This window comes from Sardina pilchardus, chromosome 11 (genome assembly GCF_963854185.1).
Source record: "Sardina pilchardus chromosome 11, fSarPil1.1, whole genome shotgun sequence".
NCBI lineage: Eukaryota > Metazoa > Chordata > Actinopteri > Clupeiformes > Clupeidae > Sardina > Sardina pilchardus.
In genome coordinates, this window is record NC_085004.1 from 21,206,753 (window position 1) to 21,225,971 (window position 19,219).

General features: G+C 40.0%; 1 protein-coding gene and 1 long non-coding RNA gene across 2 annotated transcripts; both read right to left on the bottom strand.

Moving 5' to 3' along the window:
• Window positions 1-274: 274 nt before the first annotated feature.
• Window positions 275-7,755, bottom strand: ist1 (IST1 factor associated with ESCRT-III). Its single transcript, XM_062548694.1, has 10 exons — window positions 7,631-7,755; window positions 6,622-6,732; window positions 6,355-6,535; window positions 6,150-6,237; window positions 5,929-6,012; window positions 5,716-5,826; window positions 5,062-5,271; window positions 4,865-4,975; window positions 4,262-4,307; window positions 275-2,678 (listed from the first exon to the last, which is right to left on the bottom strand). Exons 2-10 carry the CDS (start codon window positions 6,707-6,709, stop codon window positions 2,512-2,514), a joined length of 1,086 nt encoding a protein of 361 aa, XP_062404678.1. The 5' UTR covers window positions 6,710-6,732; window positions 7,631-7,755; the 3' UTR covers window positions 275-2,511.
• A 6,553-nt stretch (window positions 7,756-14,308) lies between these two features.
• Window positions 14,309-16,797, bottom strand: LOC134096233 (uncharacterized). Its single transcript, XR_009940726.1, has 3 exons — window positions 16,407-16,797; window positions 15,525-15,768; window positions 14,309-15,013 (listed from the first exon to the last, which is right to left on the bottom strand). It is a non-coding gene; the product is annotated as an uncharacterized LOC134096233 (long non-coding RNA).
• Between the last annotated feature and the right edge of the window lie 2,422 nt (window positions 16,798-19,219).

A 19,219-nucleotide genomic window follows, 5' to 3' on the forward strand; every position in this document is an offset into this window, starting at 1 on the left:
AGGCAGAGCTGCCTGGTAGGCGCTAGAATTTGGCATGGGTTAAGATTAGGGTTAATGCTAGGTGCCTTTAAGTTGACATGGCAGCGCTGCCTGGATGGCGTTGGGGCCTAAAACACCACCAAGCTGTCATTAAGCTGTTCATTTTAAAATCTCCAAACCGCAGTGGAGTCATTCTCACTTTCTGGGATCACATCAATACAGTACATTCAAATATTACATTTTCAAATTGATTTTTTTTTTTTTACCATAGACAGTGAGGAAAAATCAAGCGTCATCTTGGAAATGGGTCTTTATTAAACCATTGTTTTGGTTACAGGAGAGCTTTCTTAAAATGAAATAGTATGAATGAAGACAAAAATGAATAGCCATTCCTACATTTTCAACAAGACTTCATAAAATTATTCCCGACAAAACTGACAGGTTTGCTGTACAATAGTGTTATAATTATATTATAATATAATTATGTGAGTACATGGGAGGATTAGTTTACATTGCAAAAGGGCCGATTTTCCTAAATTATCTTCAATATGCTATACAAAGGGCTAAAATACAAAGCAGTGAAAACCGGAAGTTGTAACTGCACTTTTTCTTACGTTACCCAGTCTCTCCCACAAACAAAAAAATGGAGTGCCGTGAAAAAGGAAAGTGTTTCAGTAGTCTTGGTGGATGCATCATGGTGTAGCCTTTTAATTGTACCAGGGGACGACACAGTCATTTTGTCACTACAGGTAGAACAGAAACAGCAAGGCCACTGATAAAAGATGCAAACTAAGGCAAAGTCTTGGCCTGGGTGAATATCCATAATGCACCATTTCGGAGTAGGACTGCAAAATCAGAGTTTGGTTCAACCGGTTATAGGTGTTAGCCCAGATCTCATATTTGCTGGAGGCCACAAACTCAACCCAGACTTACGGTCGCAGTCTGTTTTGACTGCTTAATGAATAAAATCTTGATAAAATTCACGGTGCACGGTGCCCTCACATCTAATGACTGAGGAAATCAGACATGCTTGCCAACAAGATGAATACAGCTAATACACACAGAGAAGTCAGTTTAAACACAGGCTTGGAGCGGAGCCTTTAGCTAAAACAGTAACAAAAAACGGACAAACACTCAACAAAAAAACGTTCAACTTTATGTCCTAAGAAATTAATTTTCTGCTAAAGTGTCACTTAAAACCATTGTCTAACTCATTATATCGGTGGGAAAAACATGGCACAAACAGAAAACAGTGATGCAAATTTTTCTGTTGCTTTGGATATTCTGACAACTGTGCTAGCCATTCAAACTTCAGACAATGTCTAAATGGGGGAAGGGGGGGTTAAAATCAATTATTACACAGCACCATCTTGTCCATCTAACTCTTTATAGGATATAACAATCAACATTCACCATCACCATTGTGCAACAAACAATGTTCTGTAATGCACTGGAAGTGCAAAACATGGAGTACATTAAATAGGCTATATGACCGGAAAGCTTTCGGTTTTCAGAAAGGTTTCCTTCAAAAAAAACAAACAAACAAAAATATATATGGATAGCAAACCAAGAAGACCACATTAGAAAATAAAACAAGACCTCAGTGATGTAACTTTTTGTATTGATCATACATTTCCATGATGCAGATTCCCACTGCTTTCTGATTTCTATGATCGCCCCTTTGTCCCTCATTTTTAGTGACTGCTTCATTTCAGCTTGTAAATATTTGCCAAGCGAGAGAATGCGGTCAACAAACTACTCGGTTGGTGCACCTGTGCTGACATATCAGGAAGCACTGGGCACGAGTTCAACAAATGGCACCAAACGAATCCAGTCAGACAGGTTCTTCTCGTCTGATATGGTGATGATCGGAAAAAAGCTTTACGTAACCTTTTGGGTGTGACGTCTAAATGCGCTCATCTAGTAGGCATTCAAGAATGCAAATTTGGACCGTAAAGCAGAATGCTTGAAGCATTGCATTGCATTTCTGGACACAGCTCAGATTACTAACTGGAGGAAAACATTCACTACTTCCTTAGAGGAGATGGGATGGCAACATGGGGATATCCATGCATGCTGCATTATCTAAATTACAGACGCAGAACATTTATGTCAAAAAGGCCATACTGTATGTTCAAAGTGCTTCTGTAAAAACAGTTTATATATGCAGACTTAGAAAGGGCCTGGTTAAGTATAAAGTGTAGCTGTAGATATACAATTTACTTCCTGACAGTCTAAATTCACAGATAGCCTTGGTCAGTCAAATCCTTCAATTTGCATTTCGAAAGAGAAAAGATATATGAACCTTCACCAGAAATACACGGAAACGACGCCAAAGAGTGCTTGGATGAGGTATGTCTACACCCAGACCTGTGGATAGAGGACAGTGAGGAACATTGGGATCCGCAGATGAGGGTTTTCAGAAGGGGAACTGACCAGTTTTTTTTGTTTGTTTCATTTTGATTTGTGTTGTCTTGATGGCTGCGGTAACTCTGATTCGAGTGGAGTCACAGAGACACAAGAGCCTGGGGTTTAGGTCTTCTTCTTCAGCTCCTCGAAGCGGCGGGTCAGGTCATCGAAGTCGATGTCGTCTGAGGCGGCGGTGTTCCCGCCGAACGAAGTGGCGGGGAGTGTGTCGGGGACAGAGGGCAGCTCCGGGAGGGCGTTGTTGTCGTAGATCTGACTTGAGGGGCTGGGACCTACAGAGAGGTCAAAGACAATCAGAAACGAGTAAATGATGACTGACTTTACAAAACCTTGTTGCCTACAATGCTCAAAATTTAGGGGGAATAAAACAGTCAAAGAGGCACACTCAAAATAAATGTAATACAAATAAACATATTTTGTGGCTTTGCTTTTATTCAGATAGGGCAGTAAAGGATAGGGCTGAAAGTTGAAATGTAATCAATATTACATATTAATGCAATTAGCAAATGGCAAAGGCTGTAATTATTTGACTGTGACCCAATGGTCAATAATGTCAATAATGGCATTTAATTTTATGTGATCCTTGACAGAAAGTCGTGCTCATCAATCAGTAGTACCATGCTCTAGGTACTAACTAATCGCAAACCCAGGCGAACATGTTGGCAATTTGAATTTGCTCTACAGGTGTCTCTGGAAAGGATCTTATTGACGCCAGTTTCTAAACTTCCCTTACGATTTAGATAAACACCAGTGAGATTAACAATTTATATAAACACCAGTGAGATTAAATTTAAATTGTGCATTAAATTGGGGCAAACACATTTTTCTTGCAAAATAATGTTTTATATGCAGTTGTTGACTCAATTCAAAAGAAAATATGTATTCTTTGATTTCGAAATCGATGTCAATGGGCTCCTTTGCAGACCGACCTGACTTCTCTAACAGGTTCATCTAGGCTCACCCAGGCAAAGTGTAGCCCACTATGGCGAATTTGTTTGTATCCAACACATTTTTGTTATGATTGTCCCACCCGTCCACATTAGACCATCATAGCGGAGCAGTTTGGATCTGCTGGTGACTCCAGCTCGTGTTGCACCTGAGCCGTATTGGAAAAATCATTTCACGTGACCATGGCCATGCGGTGCCTTTCAAGAAGCAAAACATTTAGCCTATATGTATTCATTTGACGACTACAGTGAATGGTATCGGAGTAATAGCTTGACAGAGTGAATGGTTGTGAGATTTGCATGTAGGGATAATAATGTGGGCACACGTCGTATCTACTTCGAAACTGATACGGTGACTGGACGCGGAACGGATTTGTTCGTAAAATCTGTATTAAAACTGACTGGCGTAGTGAGGCCTTGCAGTCACACTTTTAAGAAATGTATATATATTTTTTGTTTTTTATCCTTGGATTGGTAGATAGCCGTTCATCTTTAGATGTAATCGTAATGCTTCGACACATGTTTTAAATGTATTACAAACTCAATCTTGAACTGAAACTTGATTTATAGTGCAATTAGATATTTTCCCCAAAGACAGATCAGGAGATGACTACGGCACCTGGACCCAAATGTGATGTGGACACAGCAGCCACTTACACCCCGAAAATCATCATACAATATTCACATGCAAGACGAGATGTGTACGAGGCTTATTGCAGTGGATAATCAATATATACATCTGCTTTTGAGGTAGAGGTATTTAGTCTAAATTACGATGGAACCAATGTTTTCAAATCACACCTCACATACTGTGATTACATTGAATTATGGTACCTACAACAACCTGTGGTTTGCACCACACTTCCTACAGTCAATAACAAAACCAGAAAGAGTTGAAAGACACTGACCTGTAGCCTGGGGTAGATCAGAGGGTTTGATAGACAATTCATCAATCTTCACAGAACACACAGGAAAGAACAAAGTTGTATTAGTGTTTGCTCAAATCTTCCTAAACTCAATATGATAAACACACAGATGACTGATGAGTTTGTGAGTTAGACAGTGTGAATTAGTTGGTTAATTAATGAAATTGCTTGCGTTTGGAGAAAAGGTGAAAATGGGTGATCTTCTCAAAGGCTTGCAGTGGTGTGTCAAGGCCAATGAGAAGAGTGGTTAGTGGTTAGTGTTCTTACCAGAGAGATTTTTAAAAAAAAAAGTTATTAGCAACACTACCATCCTGCCATGTTCTTACTGTTGTTACCCACTATCCCTGCAGGATTCACTCTAACGTTGTACATCCTGTATCTAAGTCACCACATGCACATTCCCCAAGTGCTTCTTCCACCTAGAAAAACAACTTCCACAGGCATTCCCTGAGGTGTAGCATCAGATAGCCCGAAAGCAAGAAATCAAGCTAGGGGGATATTATAAACAGCTCTTCCCTGAGAGTTGAGATTGTGGACTCCATCTGGCAGGTGGAATGGGGAGGGGTGGGGAACTCGTTCACTTACAGACTCGTAGGTGGGAGGGCAGCTGGGCAGCTGTGGGGGCTGCCCTCCTCTTCCCGGTGCCTGGAAGTTATTAAAGCCATCATAGGTACCAACAGGACCATTAAAGGGCTCCTATGGGAGAGGGTGGAGAGATATAAATACTCCCAAACACAACACATTTGCACTCGTAGGATCACAAACAAAATGGCTGGTCTTACAGCTCCTTTGGGAGGTGGGTAGCTGAACGCGGAGGGCATGGGCATGGGCATTGGCATAGGCATTTGCATAGCACCAGGGGGCACTGTGAATCCACCACCACCACCACCGCCGCCACCTCCTCCTCCACTGCCACCGCCTCCGAAGCCACCCTTCTTGAAGTCGCTGTCAACGTCAATAAGGTCAGCCTCCTCGCCTGGGGTCACCTCCGGCTACACGCAAATTGATAAGAGAAAAGAAAGATTTGCGACATTATGATACAAATTCTTTATGACTCATAAAAAACATATGCTTTGGGGTATTGGAAGCATAGTGGCTAAGGACCTGGGCTAGCATGCAGTAGCCTGAAAAGTTGTAGGTTCAATTAAGGGGGGTTCAACAGGAGGCTTCCACCGTTGTGCCATTGAGCAAGGCATTTAACACCGAGTAGTACCTTGTAATACAATTGGCATATGTGAATCGCTTTGTTTAAAAGCATCTGCTAAATTAATACATGTAGTGTAAATGTTCTGTCACGTCAAGATTTAGAGCAAGTGTGGCCTTTTAACTGTGCCATAAAACTCTTTAAAATGTATGTTGTATCTGAATGAAATGGTAGGTTTGAGAGTTGGCATCTCATCCCAGCCATTACATAGAATAGAGTAGCTGGTCCTCACCCTGACCATGGCATCAGGTTCATATGGGACATTGTAATTCTTGGCGATCTCTATGAGGTAGCGCTCCACAAGGATCTTTGGTGGGGCCTCTACACTCAGTTTATGCATGAGCTTCAATGGAAAAGGGAGGAAAGATACAGAGTGTTAATTTAACAACAACAACAGACATGTAAAACAACTTAAAAAATAGTATTTATAGCCTCTTCTTCTTACCCGGTCATTGACTGTCCCAATCTGGTTTGTTCTGCAGAGCTTACCATACTCTTTGCTGTATTTTGCACAAAGCTGGTCAGACACCTGGTATTAAAAAGACAACACAATTTGAATAGAACCATGAATAGAGCCACACATATGTATATACTATTAAGCCAATAGAAATAAAACATGTTTACTGTACTTTATCATAACTAAATGCAACTGTTGCATGTACTCACAATTTTGAGCTCTGAGACTTCTGACTGCAGTCGAGGAGCAGCCCAGATGAGAGTGGATACAGCCTCCTGCAGGCCCGGATCCAGCTCTCTGAGGTGGGAGAGATGGACATGATCAGTCCCTGATATCCAACCAAATACAGTATACACAACACACAGGTTCAAAAATATTCATGGGTCAATTTAGTATTGGTTTAGGCCAACTTACTTCATTGACTGAATGAGGCCAAAGCGGGCTAACAGTAAATCGCAGTACAGCTCCAAGATCTCCATGGCTTCCACCAGGTAGTCCTCTCTGATGATGTGCTCGACTCGGATTCGAGCTCGCTCATCTTTGCCTGCTGACAAGTAGTCTGCAATTTCCTTCCTAGCTTTCTGTGCCAATTCGGCTGTGGAATGAGATGTTGTGTTAAGAGGTATAGAAATGGATACTCAACACGGCATTACATTAAACACGTGACAGTGTAATACCCACTTTTCTTTTTCTCCAGTAGTTTAAGGCGGTTGATGACTAGTCGGAGATTTACTCGAAGTCTCTCCGCTTTGAATCCACCACCAAGCATGATGGATTGTGTGTTGTCTTGGTCTAAAGATAAACATCGGAAACAAAGTCAAAGTGGAATAAAGGATACTGCTAAAGGTAACGATAACGTCATGTGTTGAACGTTTCCTTGTGACTCAGGAAAAGTAAACACGCCCAAGCAGGACATCGAAATGTCGCTTCACATCAAAATGTTCTGCTGTGTCTTGCTAGCCGTCAAACTTCTAAATCTTCAATTTTAAGGATAACAAATGACAGTCAGCTGTCAGTCTGATACAAAGTCAACAAGTGAAGCATTCGGTCACTTCCGTGTTCAGCATGGGGATCCCCTGAACTGGCTAAGGAACTAGCTGGGCACAAGCGCAGCGCATTGAAAACAATCACCTACCGATTCCTAACCAACACATCTAACAGCTAACCAAGATACCATTGAATAATGCCCACCATCTCCATAATTATATATACACTGAAACATTATAGTACGTATACTATACTATAGTATAGTTATGTATGTTTAACCGCGAACTTCGATTCACCGAAACACAGCCTGTTACGTTCCAATTTGAACGCTGTTTTTCTGCTAGTTTTGCTTGCGCTATTCTTTCCCATGACCTAATAACGTTCAAAAGGATCAGCAAATCAAACCGTAGAATTAGCTAACGTTAACATCTTACATGTTTGATAAGTCATGAACCTCCTTATAATAACCGAAACATGACGACGTAAATGATTTGCTTAATCATACCAAGCTATCAAATGTTAGCTAGCAGCTACACGTAAAAAAATAGCCACGCTAAGAAGCTTTTAACCAGAGTTACAAATGTAAATTCTAGACATACACACTTAACACCATCACCACATCACACCGTGGTTAAAACACGCAAATAATCAATTAAGACAAGTGCCATCTGTCAATATTGCGTGAAAAGTTTGAGTTGCCTACCTTTGTGTTCGGGTTAGAAGTGGGCAAACACAGCTTCCTGACAAGCTAAAATGATAACAACTGTACAACTTCCGCGAAACGCAACGCTTTACGTATTACGTTTTGCGTGACGCATAAGTTCCATTAGGTACGGGCGTACCACAGTAGTGCCCTATATGTGGAGAGTATCGCCAGAGACGGTTTATAAAGCGAGACGATTCATATGAGGGTAAATTCTGGTTTCATTATGACGTAGGGTTCGGAACTGCCACACCCATTTAGGAGGCAAACGGGAGGTCCGTGTCTATGTATTCCTATGGAAGAAATAAACATCATCTCGGATAATGACTAATCCCTTAGCCCTACATTCAGCAATGCAAGTAACGAACCCATATTCCACAAGCCACATGTGTTTCTAACATTTCCACATTGAAATTGTTTTTTTCAGCGAAATAAATAAAGAGAAAAATGACTTTGTTCGTGATCTGTCTCTGTCTGTTTATGTCTCCGCTGAGCTCAGCGCTCGTGCAGGCTACCTGTTGACAACGGCACACCTGAGAATCGTTGACAAAATAACGAACTTTTGGTAGTACAACCAAATAGTATCTGCCTAGTATAACTAGATAATAGTAGCCTACCTTAAGAGTTATTGAATTGAAAATGCCGAAAGCTTGCTCGGCAATTGGTTGTTCGAACAGGAAGAATGTTTCTGTCTTCTCATTCCCAAAAGACGCAGAAAGGTGCGTAGTTACATTATGTAGGTTATTAAGTAGGCATACATATCGTTACACAGTTTAAGATCAGGTTCATAACACATGTTTTGTATGTGCATAACATGACACTTTTTAAATTATGCTATCAACTCAAATAAGTACCTGCTAGTTGTTAACATTAATTAAGTAAAGTTTACACATGTAGCCTAAGTGTGACCAATAACGCCAGCCAAACCTTAACGTTGGCTATATGGCAAAATGGCAACAAGTTACAGTGAGAAACTCAACCAACTCATACATACCATACAGCACAGCTTAGAGTATAGCAGGATTTTAAAGTGTGTATGTACATCAGCTCATTTTGAAAGAGTATTCCACATGCGTCTTGAATGATGCACAAAGACTAGTAAAAATTTCTTTATACCATTTTATTGAACTACTAGGAGAAAGAGGTGGCTTATTAATATCAGGCGAGCAGATCTGTCCATTCATCTGCCCCAAGCCACTCTCAGAAAAGGAGGTCATGGAGTCTGCGAAGTTCATTTTGAACCGAACATGATTATCCACATGGTACAGTCTCATTTGTTTGTCAACTACATCACAGTTCACCTAAATAACCACACAACAAATATTTGATTAAGGAAACAGGATATTTCTGATGGTAATGTATTTTGCAGCAACAAAGAAAGCGTTTAACTGACAATGCTGTGCCAACCCTGATTAACTGCCCTAACCCCCCTCCATCAAGTTGTGGCAGACGTCGTGTCTTGAGAAGGATTGAAAATACTGGTAGGTATTGCCCATATGTGTGGTTATATAGTATAAAATAGCGGCAGCTGAAGTGCAGGCCGTCTCTCCATTCTTCTAGGTATCGAAGGGCTAGTAGTGTCAACACCATCAGCCTCTGTAACATAAGAAACAAAAACAAAAGGTTTAATATAGGTCCAATCCAATAAACACATTCCTAAACTTTGTAGAAAGCCTTCCCAGAAGAGTTGAAGCGCCTATAACTACAATACTGGTGGTATATTAAACCACATGGAGTAAGAATGGGATGTAACTTGATACATAGATAGAATGATAGATAGATAGATATGACATGAGACAGTAACAAGTTAACATAATCTTTTAAAGGAGAGTATGAACAAGCAGATCAAATGAATGTCCGAATGGAAGAACACCTAGAAGAAATAGAAGAAATAGAAATGAATGTCCAAGTGGAAGAACACCTGGAAGAAATAGAAATAATTGAGGAAGAAGTGGTGGAAGTAAGGTGGTTTTAATAACTTAATAAGTAAATACTCAATCATGCAATGTAAAAGATTGACTGTTGATGATAGTATCACATAAAAGTCTAAATTCATATAGATAACACCAAATCACTTGGGTCAGCTTGAGGAAGAGCTGAGGCTGGAAAGGGAGAAAGTATTGGAGCTTGAGCAGAGACTTCGGAGAGAGAAGGAGAAAGGAAGACACCTATATTTACAGCTTAAGAGAGAGAAAGACAACAAAAGGAGACTGAAAAAAAGACTCCAAGCTCAAGTCAAAGAGCTCAGGTCTAAGTAGGTTTCCCTTGTATACAGACAAGACGGTGTACATATGTTGTGTGTTCTTCTGTCTTCTTCTGACCTAACCTAATAACTTTGGTTGACATTCAAGGTTAAAAACTGAAGAGGCTAAAGAAAAGCTGTGTGACGCCCTAAAAGTTCTCCCACCAGAGTCAGCAGACTTTTTGAGCCTCCAAGTAAAAAAAAATAGCCCGAAAGGAAGAGGGAGAAAATTCCCTGCCTCTGTGAAGCAGCTAGGTGTTCAAGTGTTCCACCACAGTCAGAATGCCTACAGGACGTTGAGGAGGCATTTTGTTCTTCCATCTCCTGCAACTCTGCAACGGTTTATAAACAAGAATGTGGGCCATATCCAAGTAAGAGATACAGCAGAATGTTATTTCAGATGTTTTTAAGATTCATTTTATTAATGAGCTAGTGTTCATCTGCTTTACAGCCAGGCTTCCTAGAGTCAATCCTGCAACAGATGGCACTGCTTGCACAAACTATGCAGCGATCGCAGTTAGTAGTGTCACTAGTATTTGATGAGATGGCTATCAAAAAACACCTGGACTACAACCGAGCCCTAGATCAGATAGATGGGCTGACCTCTAAAGGCGACGTGGCCAACCAGTCCATGGTGGTGATGGCGAGAGGTGTGGCCTCAAAGTGGAAACAAGTGAGGCTTTATGTTTAGTTTGCATGCCTAGTGGTTCTGTTCATATTAGACACCAATTAAAACTAATTACTGTCTCAACACACTTCCATCTACTCACTTCAGGCCATCGGATACTTCTTAGCCAAAACTGCTCTTTCCGCAGAAGAGACAGCTGACATTTTATCAATGGCTGTGAGACGACTTACACAGATCGGTTTCCATGTGAGTTTGAATACTGTAAAATTAGAATAAAGCAACTTATTGTCTGCACACATGAGATAAAGGTCAAGTTAACACACTGTCTCTTTTACGGCAGGTCATATCTGTGGTCTGTGATCAGTCAACAACTAATTTGAAAACACTGAAGCTATTAGGAGCCAGCCTTAACATCACAGACAGCACAACTGATGCCCACTGTATATCAGTGGACGGGACAAACATTCCCCTGATATTTGATGTGCCACATCTTGTAAAATCAGTGCGGAACAATCTTAAAAAACATGGCCTTACGGTTAGTGTTACAATCAAATTACACATAGTTTAACTTCTTAAAGCCCATTTCTCGATTCACAAGCAAAATATCTTTAATCACCTTTTACTGTCTGTTATGTTATGTTACAGATAGGATCAAAAAAAATCCAGTGGAAACACTTTGAAATGTTTTATGACATCGACAAACAGAACACTGTCCGGATGGCTCCTAAAATAACTTTGAAGCATGTGACCCTACCACCATTCACAAACATGCGCGTTCGACTGGCAACGCAAGTCTTCAGTCACACCGTGGCAGCTGGTGAACAACTTCTTATTGTCTTTAAATGCCATCGTTACACCAGTGCATGCTTGTGTTTTAAGTCATACCTGTCCCCTACCTACTAAATGACCTACTAACCTCCTTGAATTTCCCCTTGCGGATCAATAAAGTATCTATCTATCTATCTATCAATCTATCTAAATGTGATAATACTACTGCAACCACATAGGCATGAAGTCCATGGTGGATCTAAAACGTCTTCCAGTTGAGGTGCTAACAACAGCTAACTTTTTTGAAGATATAAATAAGCTGTTTGACATATTGAATTCACGGTAAAAATCTCTCTCCACATGTATTCCACTCACAACATTGTTAATATTAGTCAAATTGTTATACAGTAACTGATTGGAAACACAAACACTTACCTCTCAGAAGCTGCGTTGATTCCAATCCGTGGCGACGACCTCTAGGTCCAGGAAGCAGGGCACAGATGGACTACCTCAGGCAAAGTCTGCAGGAGATTTCATCTTGGACCTTCAGGTTGGCAAGAAAACAGTACATCAGGGTTCCCACTCTAAGTCAGACTTCACAATCATTACTATAATAGATCATTGTCTTCTCTGTTTAATGCTACAGACCGAAATTCATTCCTCCTTGTCAGCGTGGGCTGATCCTCACCATCCGCAGCATAATGCTGCTTGTCAGCCAACTGAGGGTGGAAATACCTGAACTGAAATTTATCTGCACGGCTAAATTAAACCAGGACTGCCTGGAGGTAATAGCCTTACACACATACAGTACATACGACCACAGAAGCTATCCAATCTCATATCTGACATACTGTATATCACTCACCCTCTCTTCAAAAGAATCTGTTCTCCGTGATCCGTGGCAAAGGAGGCCACAGGTTCAACCCGACCAGCAGGGAGTTTGCGGCAGCCATCAAGAGTGCCTCCATTGCTGAATTAACAACTGGCATGGGGTCCAACTGTTTAACAGACAATAACAACAGTCTAATCAGTGAAATCAGCAATAGGCCGACTACAACTGGCAACCACCCCTCTGAAATTCCCACAACATCAAACTCTCAGGCAAGAGCAAGCAAATGGTGATCTGACACTATACACTATTTTTTCACTGCCTAGCTGAATAGCTGAATAGAGGGTGCATTAACCGTATGTTATTTGCACACATGAAGTAGATCCAATTTGTTTTATTAATAATAAAAGTTACTCGCAATCTACACTTCAGTGTATGTTACCATCATACCCTGTCTGTGGGCTATCATGAAAATCATAATGAACTAGCACATACTCACAGAGAATGTTATGTAGTCTGTTTCAGAATGGGAGGACATCTCGGAGGAGGCTGAGATACTGGAAGTGATGGAGGTCACCTCAGACTGCGTTGAGGAGGAAGTGCTAACCTACATCTCTGGGTGGCTCGTAAGAGAGATAAAATCAGACCCTCTACTCTCCTCCTGCACTGATTGTGAAGAGCTCCTGGTCCACATCCCACACACCGACCACAACTACACCACCACACTGACCGATTCGGCTACATTTCTAAAAAGAAAAAGATACACACACAGCGCAAATTTAATACAGCCATCACAATTAATGACAGACACCATCATCAAAATGGAGTCCAAATTAGCTCCTCTAATTAAAAGGCACTGGGCAGACCGTGACCTTGGCAAAAAATTAAAAGAACACATAGAGTTGTCAGACGTGTTCAACAACATGTCACGTCGACATCCAGAGCACAGCTTTGCTCTACAGAAAAAAATCCTACAAAAATACACAATGTGTAGAATCGGTGCCGAGCTACGGAAGGAAAACCGCCGAATGCAAGAGGAGGGAACACGGGCGAAGAGAAAACTTCAGTGCTTCACTGGCACAAAATGACAAGAATAAAAGCATAGTTCAACACGAACTAAAAAAAAACCCGTCCTCTTGTGTACATACATTTTCCAATCATTTTCCAATCGTGTGTTATCTTGTTAAAAATATTTTACTGAACGTAAATCAAGATAGCATGTAGCTAATTTACCTCAGATAGATCACCCGAAGATTAACGTTAGCTCATTTGCGTTTCTTCATTATTATTAATGTGAAAATCATAGCTGCACTAGGCTACCTATACAAATAGACTAACATATTTCTAACTAAATAATAAACCTAGCGCACACACACATACAACATCTTGACATTAGTTTGTGAAACGGAACTGTAAACTTACCTGGACAACAACAGCCTTTTCTTTTTGGCACGAATCACTTCTTCTTCGAACAACCAACGTCGAACTTCGTCACTGACACCAGAGCCCGTCTGATTATGTCGTCACTGAACACGCCCCTTTAGGAGGCAGGAAGTGCTGCTATTTCGTTCCATTGAAAAACCCCTTTATGATTCATCTTAGTTACTATACGATCTTTGGTATCGCCAACTCAAATCATGGGCGCCATCTTTACGACCAGAAGTGACGTCACATACGTTCGTCTCAATGATGGTCAATAGGGCGAATATGACATGTTGAAACAAATAGCTTAACATCGTCATAAACAAGCCTATAAATGTTATAATATGCATCACTATTCATTAAGATGTAAATGCTGTTGCAAATACGCTGCATTATACATTTTGAAAAAAATAGCAAAGACCAGATAAATAGTGATAAACGTTGCCTAGTTGGAGCCAGCTAGCTCTGAAAACGCCTACGAGGCGAACTTCGTTTATCCAATTTCTTACAGCAGTTAAATATTAGTCTGAGGAAACAACTTGAAATAAAGCAGTAAGAGAAAGCTGAAAGCTTCATTTTGGTGAAATAAGCCTGTTTAGGGCACAATGAATAACATCTTACCTTACTTAAGCCAGCAATCCCTACATGTTGCAGCAACTCTTTGAATCACTGTTAGATATGACGTCAGACCTCCAGATTCAGGCATACAATGTATTTCGACCGTGCATGAGGCAAGACTAAAATATGCTATTTATTTTCTTTTTTATCAATAAGTATGTTGTTTCAATAGACTCTGGGACAGTAAAAGAAAATAGTTTTAATTGAACACATGTTATTTAAAAAATATATTATTATCATAAAGTTAGGCTATTATTATATAAAGTTATTATTATTACAAAAGCTACATGGAGGTCACCATTAGTTTGACCTCAAACTTTTCCGTTAAATAATAACTTACCCTTATGCACAAAACCTGCCAGACAATAATCACATTTTTCCCACTGCCATCACTCAATCTATTGGTAGGTGCCTTATGTATATTGTGGTGCTCTATAGTATGCATCTTCTGACTGCATACTACTGTATGTCTAATTGTTCCAACAGCTAATGCCAGTCAAATTCCTTGTAGATATACTTGGTCAATACAAGCTCATTCTGATACTAAAACACACAAACTTGCTAGGTTTTCAAAAATATTTTTCAATAAAATATATTTCCATTTATTATAATCAAATTAAATAATCAAAGACAACAATTTCTGACTTGTGTAACAAACATTTACAAGACCATCAGAATCTAGGCCTATATGAAATGCAATATAAGCATGAGGGATGAGGATGAGAGATCTCCATGTACTCTTTTCGGGTGTCACATTGTTGTCCTCCACCAAGTCCATCCCTTCATGGTCCTTTACATGGCCTGATTAGATGACATGGAGTTGATCAGCTGTCTGCGGTGTCCTCCCCTCAGACCAATTGTACCTTTGTTCTCGTCCTGCATGTAAAATAATGAAACTCTTGTCATTAAATGGGTAGATGTACATAAAAATACCACTATTTCTACCACTGTAGTAAGGACTGCTCTTCTAAAAAATCTGAAATGTGCACAGGTTGTCATTAAATGTGTATGCTTCTACACCACACTCGTTATCTGTCGCGCACTCTCTCACACACACCCACAAAACATGGGACACAAAGGGAGCAGACCGTGAATCTCCTCTCTCAGCCTCAGACTTGGATAATACAAGGCAGTGCCATTTAACACCACACACGCTACATCCTCCTAATAATTTTACTAATGACATCATAGCAAAGTGTACCTGAGAAACTGCAACTAAGTGCCTTAATTAACCAAAAATATAAACATAATAATGTTAATGGTAGAACACGATGAAGAAAGGAAGCTGTTGTTTATCTTGACTTAAATTGATCCAGCTGAGGAAAGTACTTGTTCTTTGGAAGGAATTTCAATTTGTCTGAATGCAATATTGACACCGATCACATACCCTGTCTGTGTATAGTGTATTGTGCACACTGTGGTGGAGACTTGGGTCCATGTTGGGTCCATGTTGACTGGGCTGATTTGGTGATGAGGGGTGTCAGGCATCAGGGGAAAGTTGCTGAAGCAAGGAGCAGCAGCAGTAGCCTACAGGATCTTGAGGATGTTGAGGCGACGGGGCAGGGACCTTGAATCAGCAGACAGCTGTATCCCTCTTACTTCACCAGCCACTGACTCTTCTCTACCTTCATCTAAAATAATGAAAAAGACAAAGAGGGAGCATATTATTTACTATGATATAATACAGACATAATTCATCACCTTAAACCATGATTCAATAAAGCATGGCACACTCATTAGAGGGCTGACAGATTGAAGTATAGCCTACACAACCAGTGTAGAGCTGAAGTCTGTATTGACACCACTTAATAATTCGTGATTAGCACACCACCTACCAAGTTTGACAGATAGCTAGCAAACCATATCTTCAAACTATGCTGTGTATTTCAACAGATTTATTTGGACAATACTGTGCCTAGGCTACTGGTAAAGTTTCTAACAACGTTGATAGAAAGACTAGCTAACTTGCAAACTGCAATTATCCGACCAGCTATTTCAGTCAAGCAGGAGGACATTCTTAAAATAGGCAAACAAGACGTTGTCTTATTTTGCTCGACAAGAAAGAAAATGCAAAACTAACAAGTTTATCAATGATTACAGATCGCTATGTTACCTGCTAAGCAGCTGTAGCACTATTATTAACACACACGACACAACACTACGTACTGGCTGCTTGTCTTAATAGCCACTTTAGTGCTTCAAAAACGCAAAAATGCAAGGAAATTAAGACCATAAATGATAACAGTATGAGATGAAAAACCTTATTTACCAGAGTTGTTCCAACCGTTTTCCTTTTAGACAAGGTTAAGACGAACGATGTATGATGTATTCGCTGCTCCTCCAGAAGTGGCATCTCTCCGGGTAGTTAGAAACAAAATCCGTGCTGCAAATGTCTTAACAAGTCTTATCACTAACAATGCTTATGACGTAAACGTTATAATGTTAACGTTATCAGAAAAGTTTCCAGTGAGAAAATGGGTCGCTGTATGGTGAAGATATTAAGACTTAATGCCAACGATACTCAAACACTGCCATCTGAAAGCATTAGAAAGCATTCTAGTCAAAAGTGCTTTTGGTAGTAAAAATGGCGTCCATAAAACACGTGACCACCTCTGAACCAATCCTTGGCAGAACTGCTCTGAACATTCCAAACACAGTTGGCGGTACTCTCCACATATAGGGCACTATACCACAGTAGAGACGTTTAGCCTAGCGGATGGGCTCTGGTACTGTCAAAGAGGTGAATATACAGTAGGTCTATATAATACTTTTTCAAGGTTTTATTCTTCGGCATTGAGGGGGGAAATCAGTGTGGTGAAGGATTCTAATGCGTTACATTTATATTCTAATGCGTTATATAAGAGGAATCTGAAGGCATATTTAGGCTATTCAATATGCATTTGGTCTATTAATGTTCTTATGGTTAAGTTTGTATCTGTAAGCGTTGTTTTGTTACCATTATTGATTAAATTGACATTAAATTGACATTGTTTTATTATTGTTTTTTATTGTATAGTTATTGTTATTGTAATTGATTGAATGACTTTGATTGATTGAATTATTGTTTAACTACTATTCTCCCATTTAGTCATTGTTTTATTTTCATTGCATTGCTTATATTGACACTATTTATTGTTAAGTAGCTATTCTCTTTAGTCAACAGTATGATCAACTGCTAAATTTAATAACTGTGTTTTTTTGTTTGTATGTCGCTTTGGACAAAAGCGTCTGCTAAGCACCACTACCATAACCATAACCATAACCATATATTTTAACATGCATCAAACGTCCATTCTCAGTATAGAAACATCATAAAAAAATGTATGAGTTAGTGGCTAGCCTAATGAAAAACAAAACTTGCTGGGCTTGTGAGGCATGGAATTAGATGATGTGGTGAGCCAACTAATGGGCCCTGGCCCTGGATAAAATTATCCTGCCATTGCACATAGAGTGACATAACCTAGAATGTGTGTGCCATATGCAAGTCATTAAATAATAATGGGATTTCTCTCAAAACACAAATTGTGATTACAATCTTCAAGCTGAGGAAACTAGGCTCTAGCTTGCTCTGGTAGGGCACCCATACAGTAGGGCCTATTTGTTAGTGGAACCTGTATGAATTTATGTAGGCTAATGGTTATTGTTTTTTCCATCTTGTGTTGACATATTTTCCATCTTGTTCCATGGAAATCAGTTGTAGCATCAATTAGGCTACATGACTGGGACCATATACCTGGCCACACTGATGATTGAAAGAAGTAAACGGGGAAACCCGTTCACAGGTCTTACTACTTTCACTGCTTGAAGAGAGTCTAGGCAGTGGGTGCTCACAATTGGGAAATGTTTCCAACCCTAGCATCGTAATGGACATCGATTTTGCGTTAACTGAACCTAACAATGATCAGGGATTCCTACATTACATCTTACCTTGCCTTAACTTTTTCAAACTGATAACTACACCGTAACACACAAACAATGCACCGGTACATTAATTTCCAGACTTTACCTAGGCCTATACAGTAGGTTTATACTTTGATTTTTCACATTTTCTTCAGGTAGCTTCTATGAGTAGACAGGGCTGGCTGGGAATGCAATTCTTCTTTATGATTAAAGCATGTTCTGAATCTAATTCATTGGGCTGCTGGGCACTGAGGTTAACACGCAGGTGAGTTCAATACATTTTTTATTATCATTATTATCCCTATATTTGCACAAAACACTGTCCTGCGTTTTATACACAATGTTGCTAATACATGGGAAATTACTGTATTTACCTTTGCAGTATAAATTTACCCATTCTTTCCAACTGCTTTTTTGTTGTTGTTTGCAGATGTTGCACTACTGCTCACCACGTCCACTTTCCATTTCAAAACTATGTCAACCCCCCTCATCACTGATTGGCCACTGATTGGCTGAGGGAAACGTAAACACATTGAGAGGAGCCAGACTTGAATCTCAGTAAAATGAAAATGAGCTAAGATAGCCGGGTGGGGCCAGGGCCAGGCTAGGGAAATTAACCTTTTGTCACCACAGTAAATGAGGCTAATACGTTGAAAGTAATCCTCAGGCTGAAACAGTCTGGCAATTGGGCTGAAACTATGTGCTGATACCCTGGGTGAGGCATCATGCGATCCGTTTGTGCAAGCTGATGGCTTGTGACAACTTGTAACTTGTGAAATGATGCAACGTCCTTGTCACAAGAACTCGCTGTGAATTGGGGGTCCTTTGACGTATACGAGATCACTTCTCGTCAGACGAGTTTAGGGGGTGTGCCATCGCATCATTTTGCATAACTTTTTTTCATACAACTTGCTTCTCGTAGACAACCACATTGGACAAATGGATCACACCATCAGAGGTGGTGCAAAGTTTATTGTCTGTGAGTGACACAGATTGGGAGGCTGGATGATATGCAGGCCCTATTTCCACCAACAGATGGAGACAAAGACATCATTGGAGAAAGCACATTTTATTTGTATTTTACAGTGTCTATAAAATGTATTAATTAATAATAATGTATTGAACTTGTTGTGATATAGAAAAAAAACATAATGTAAATAATCAGCTGTGGAAGTTTTATGG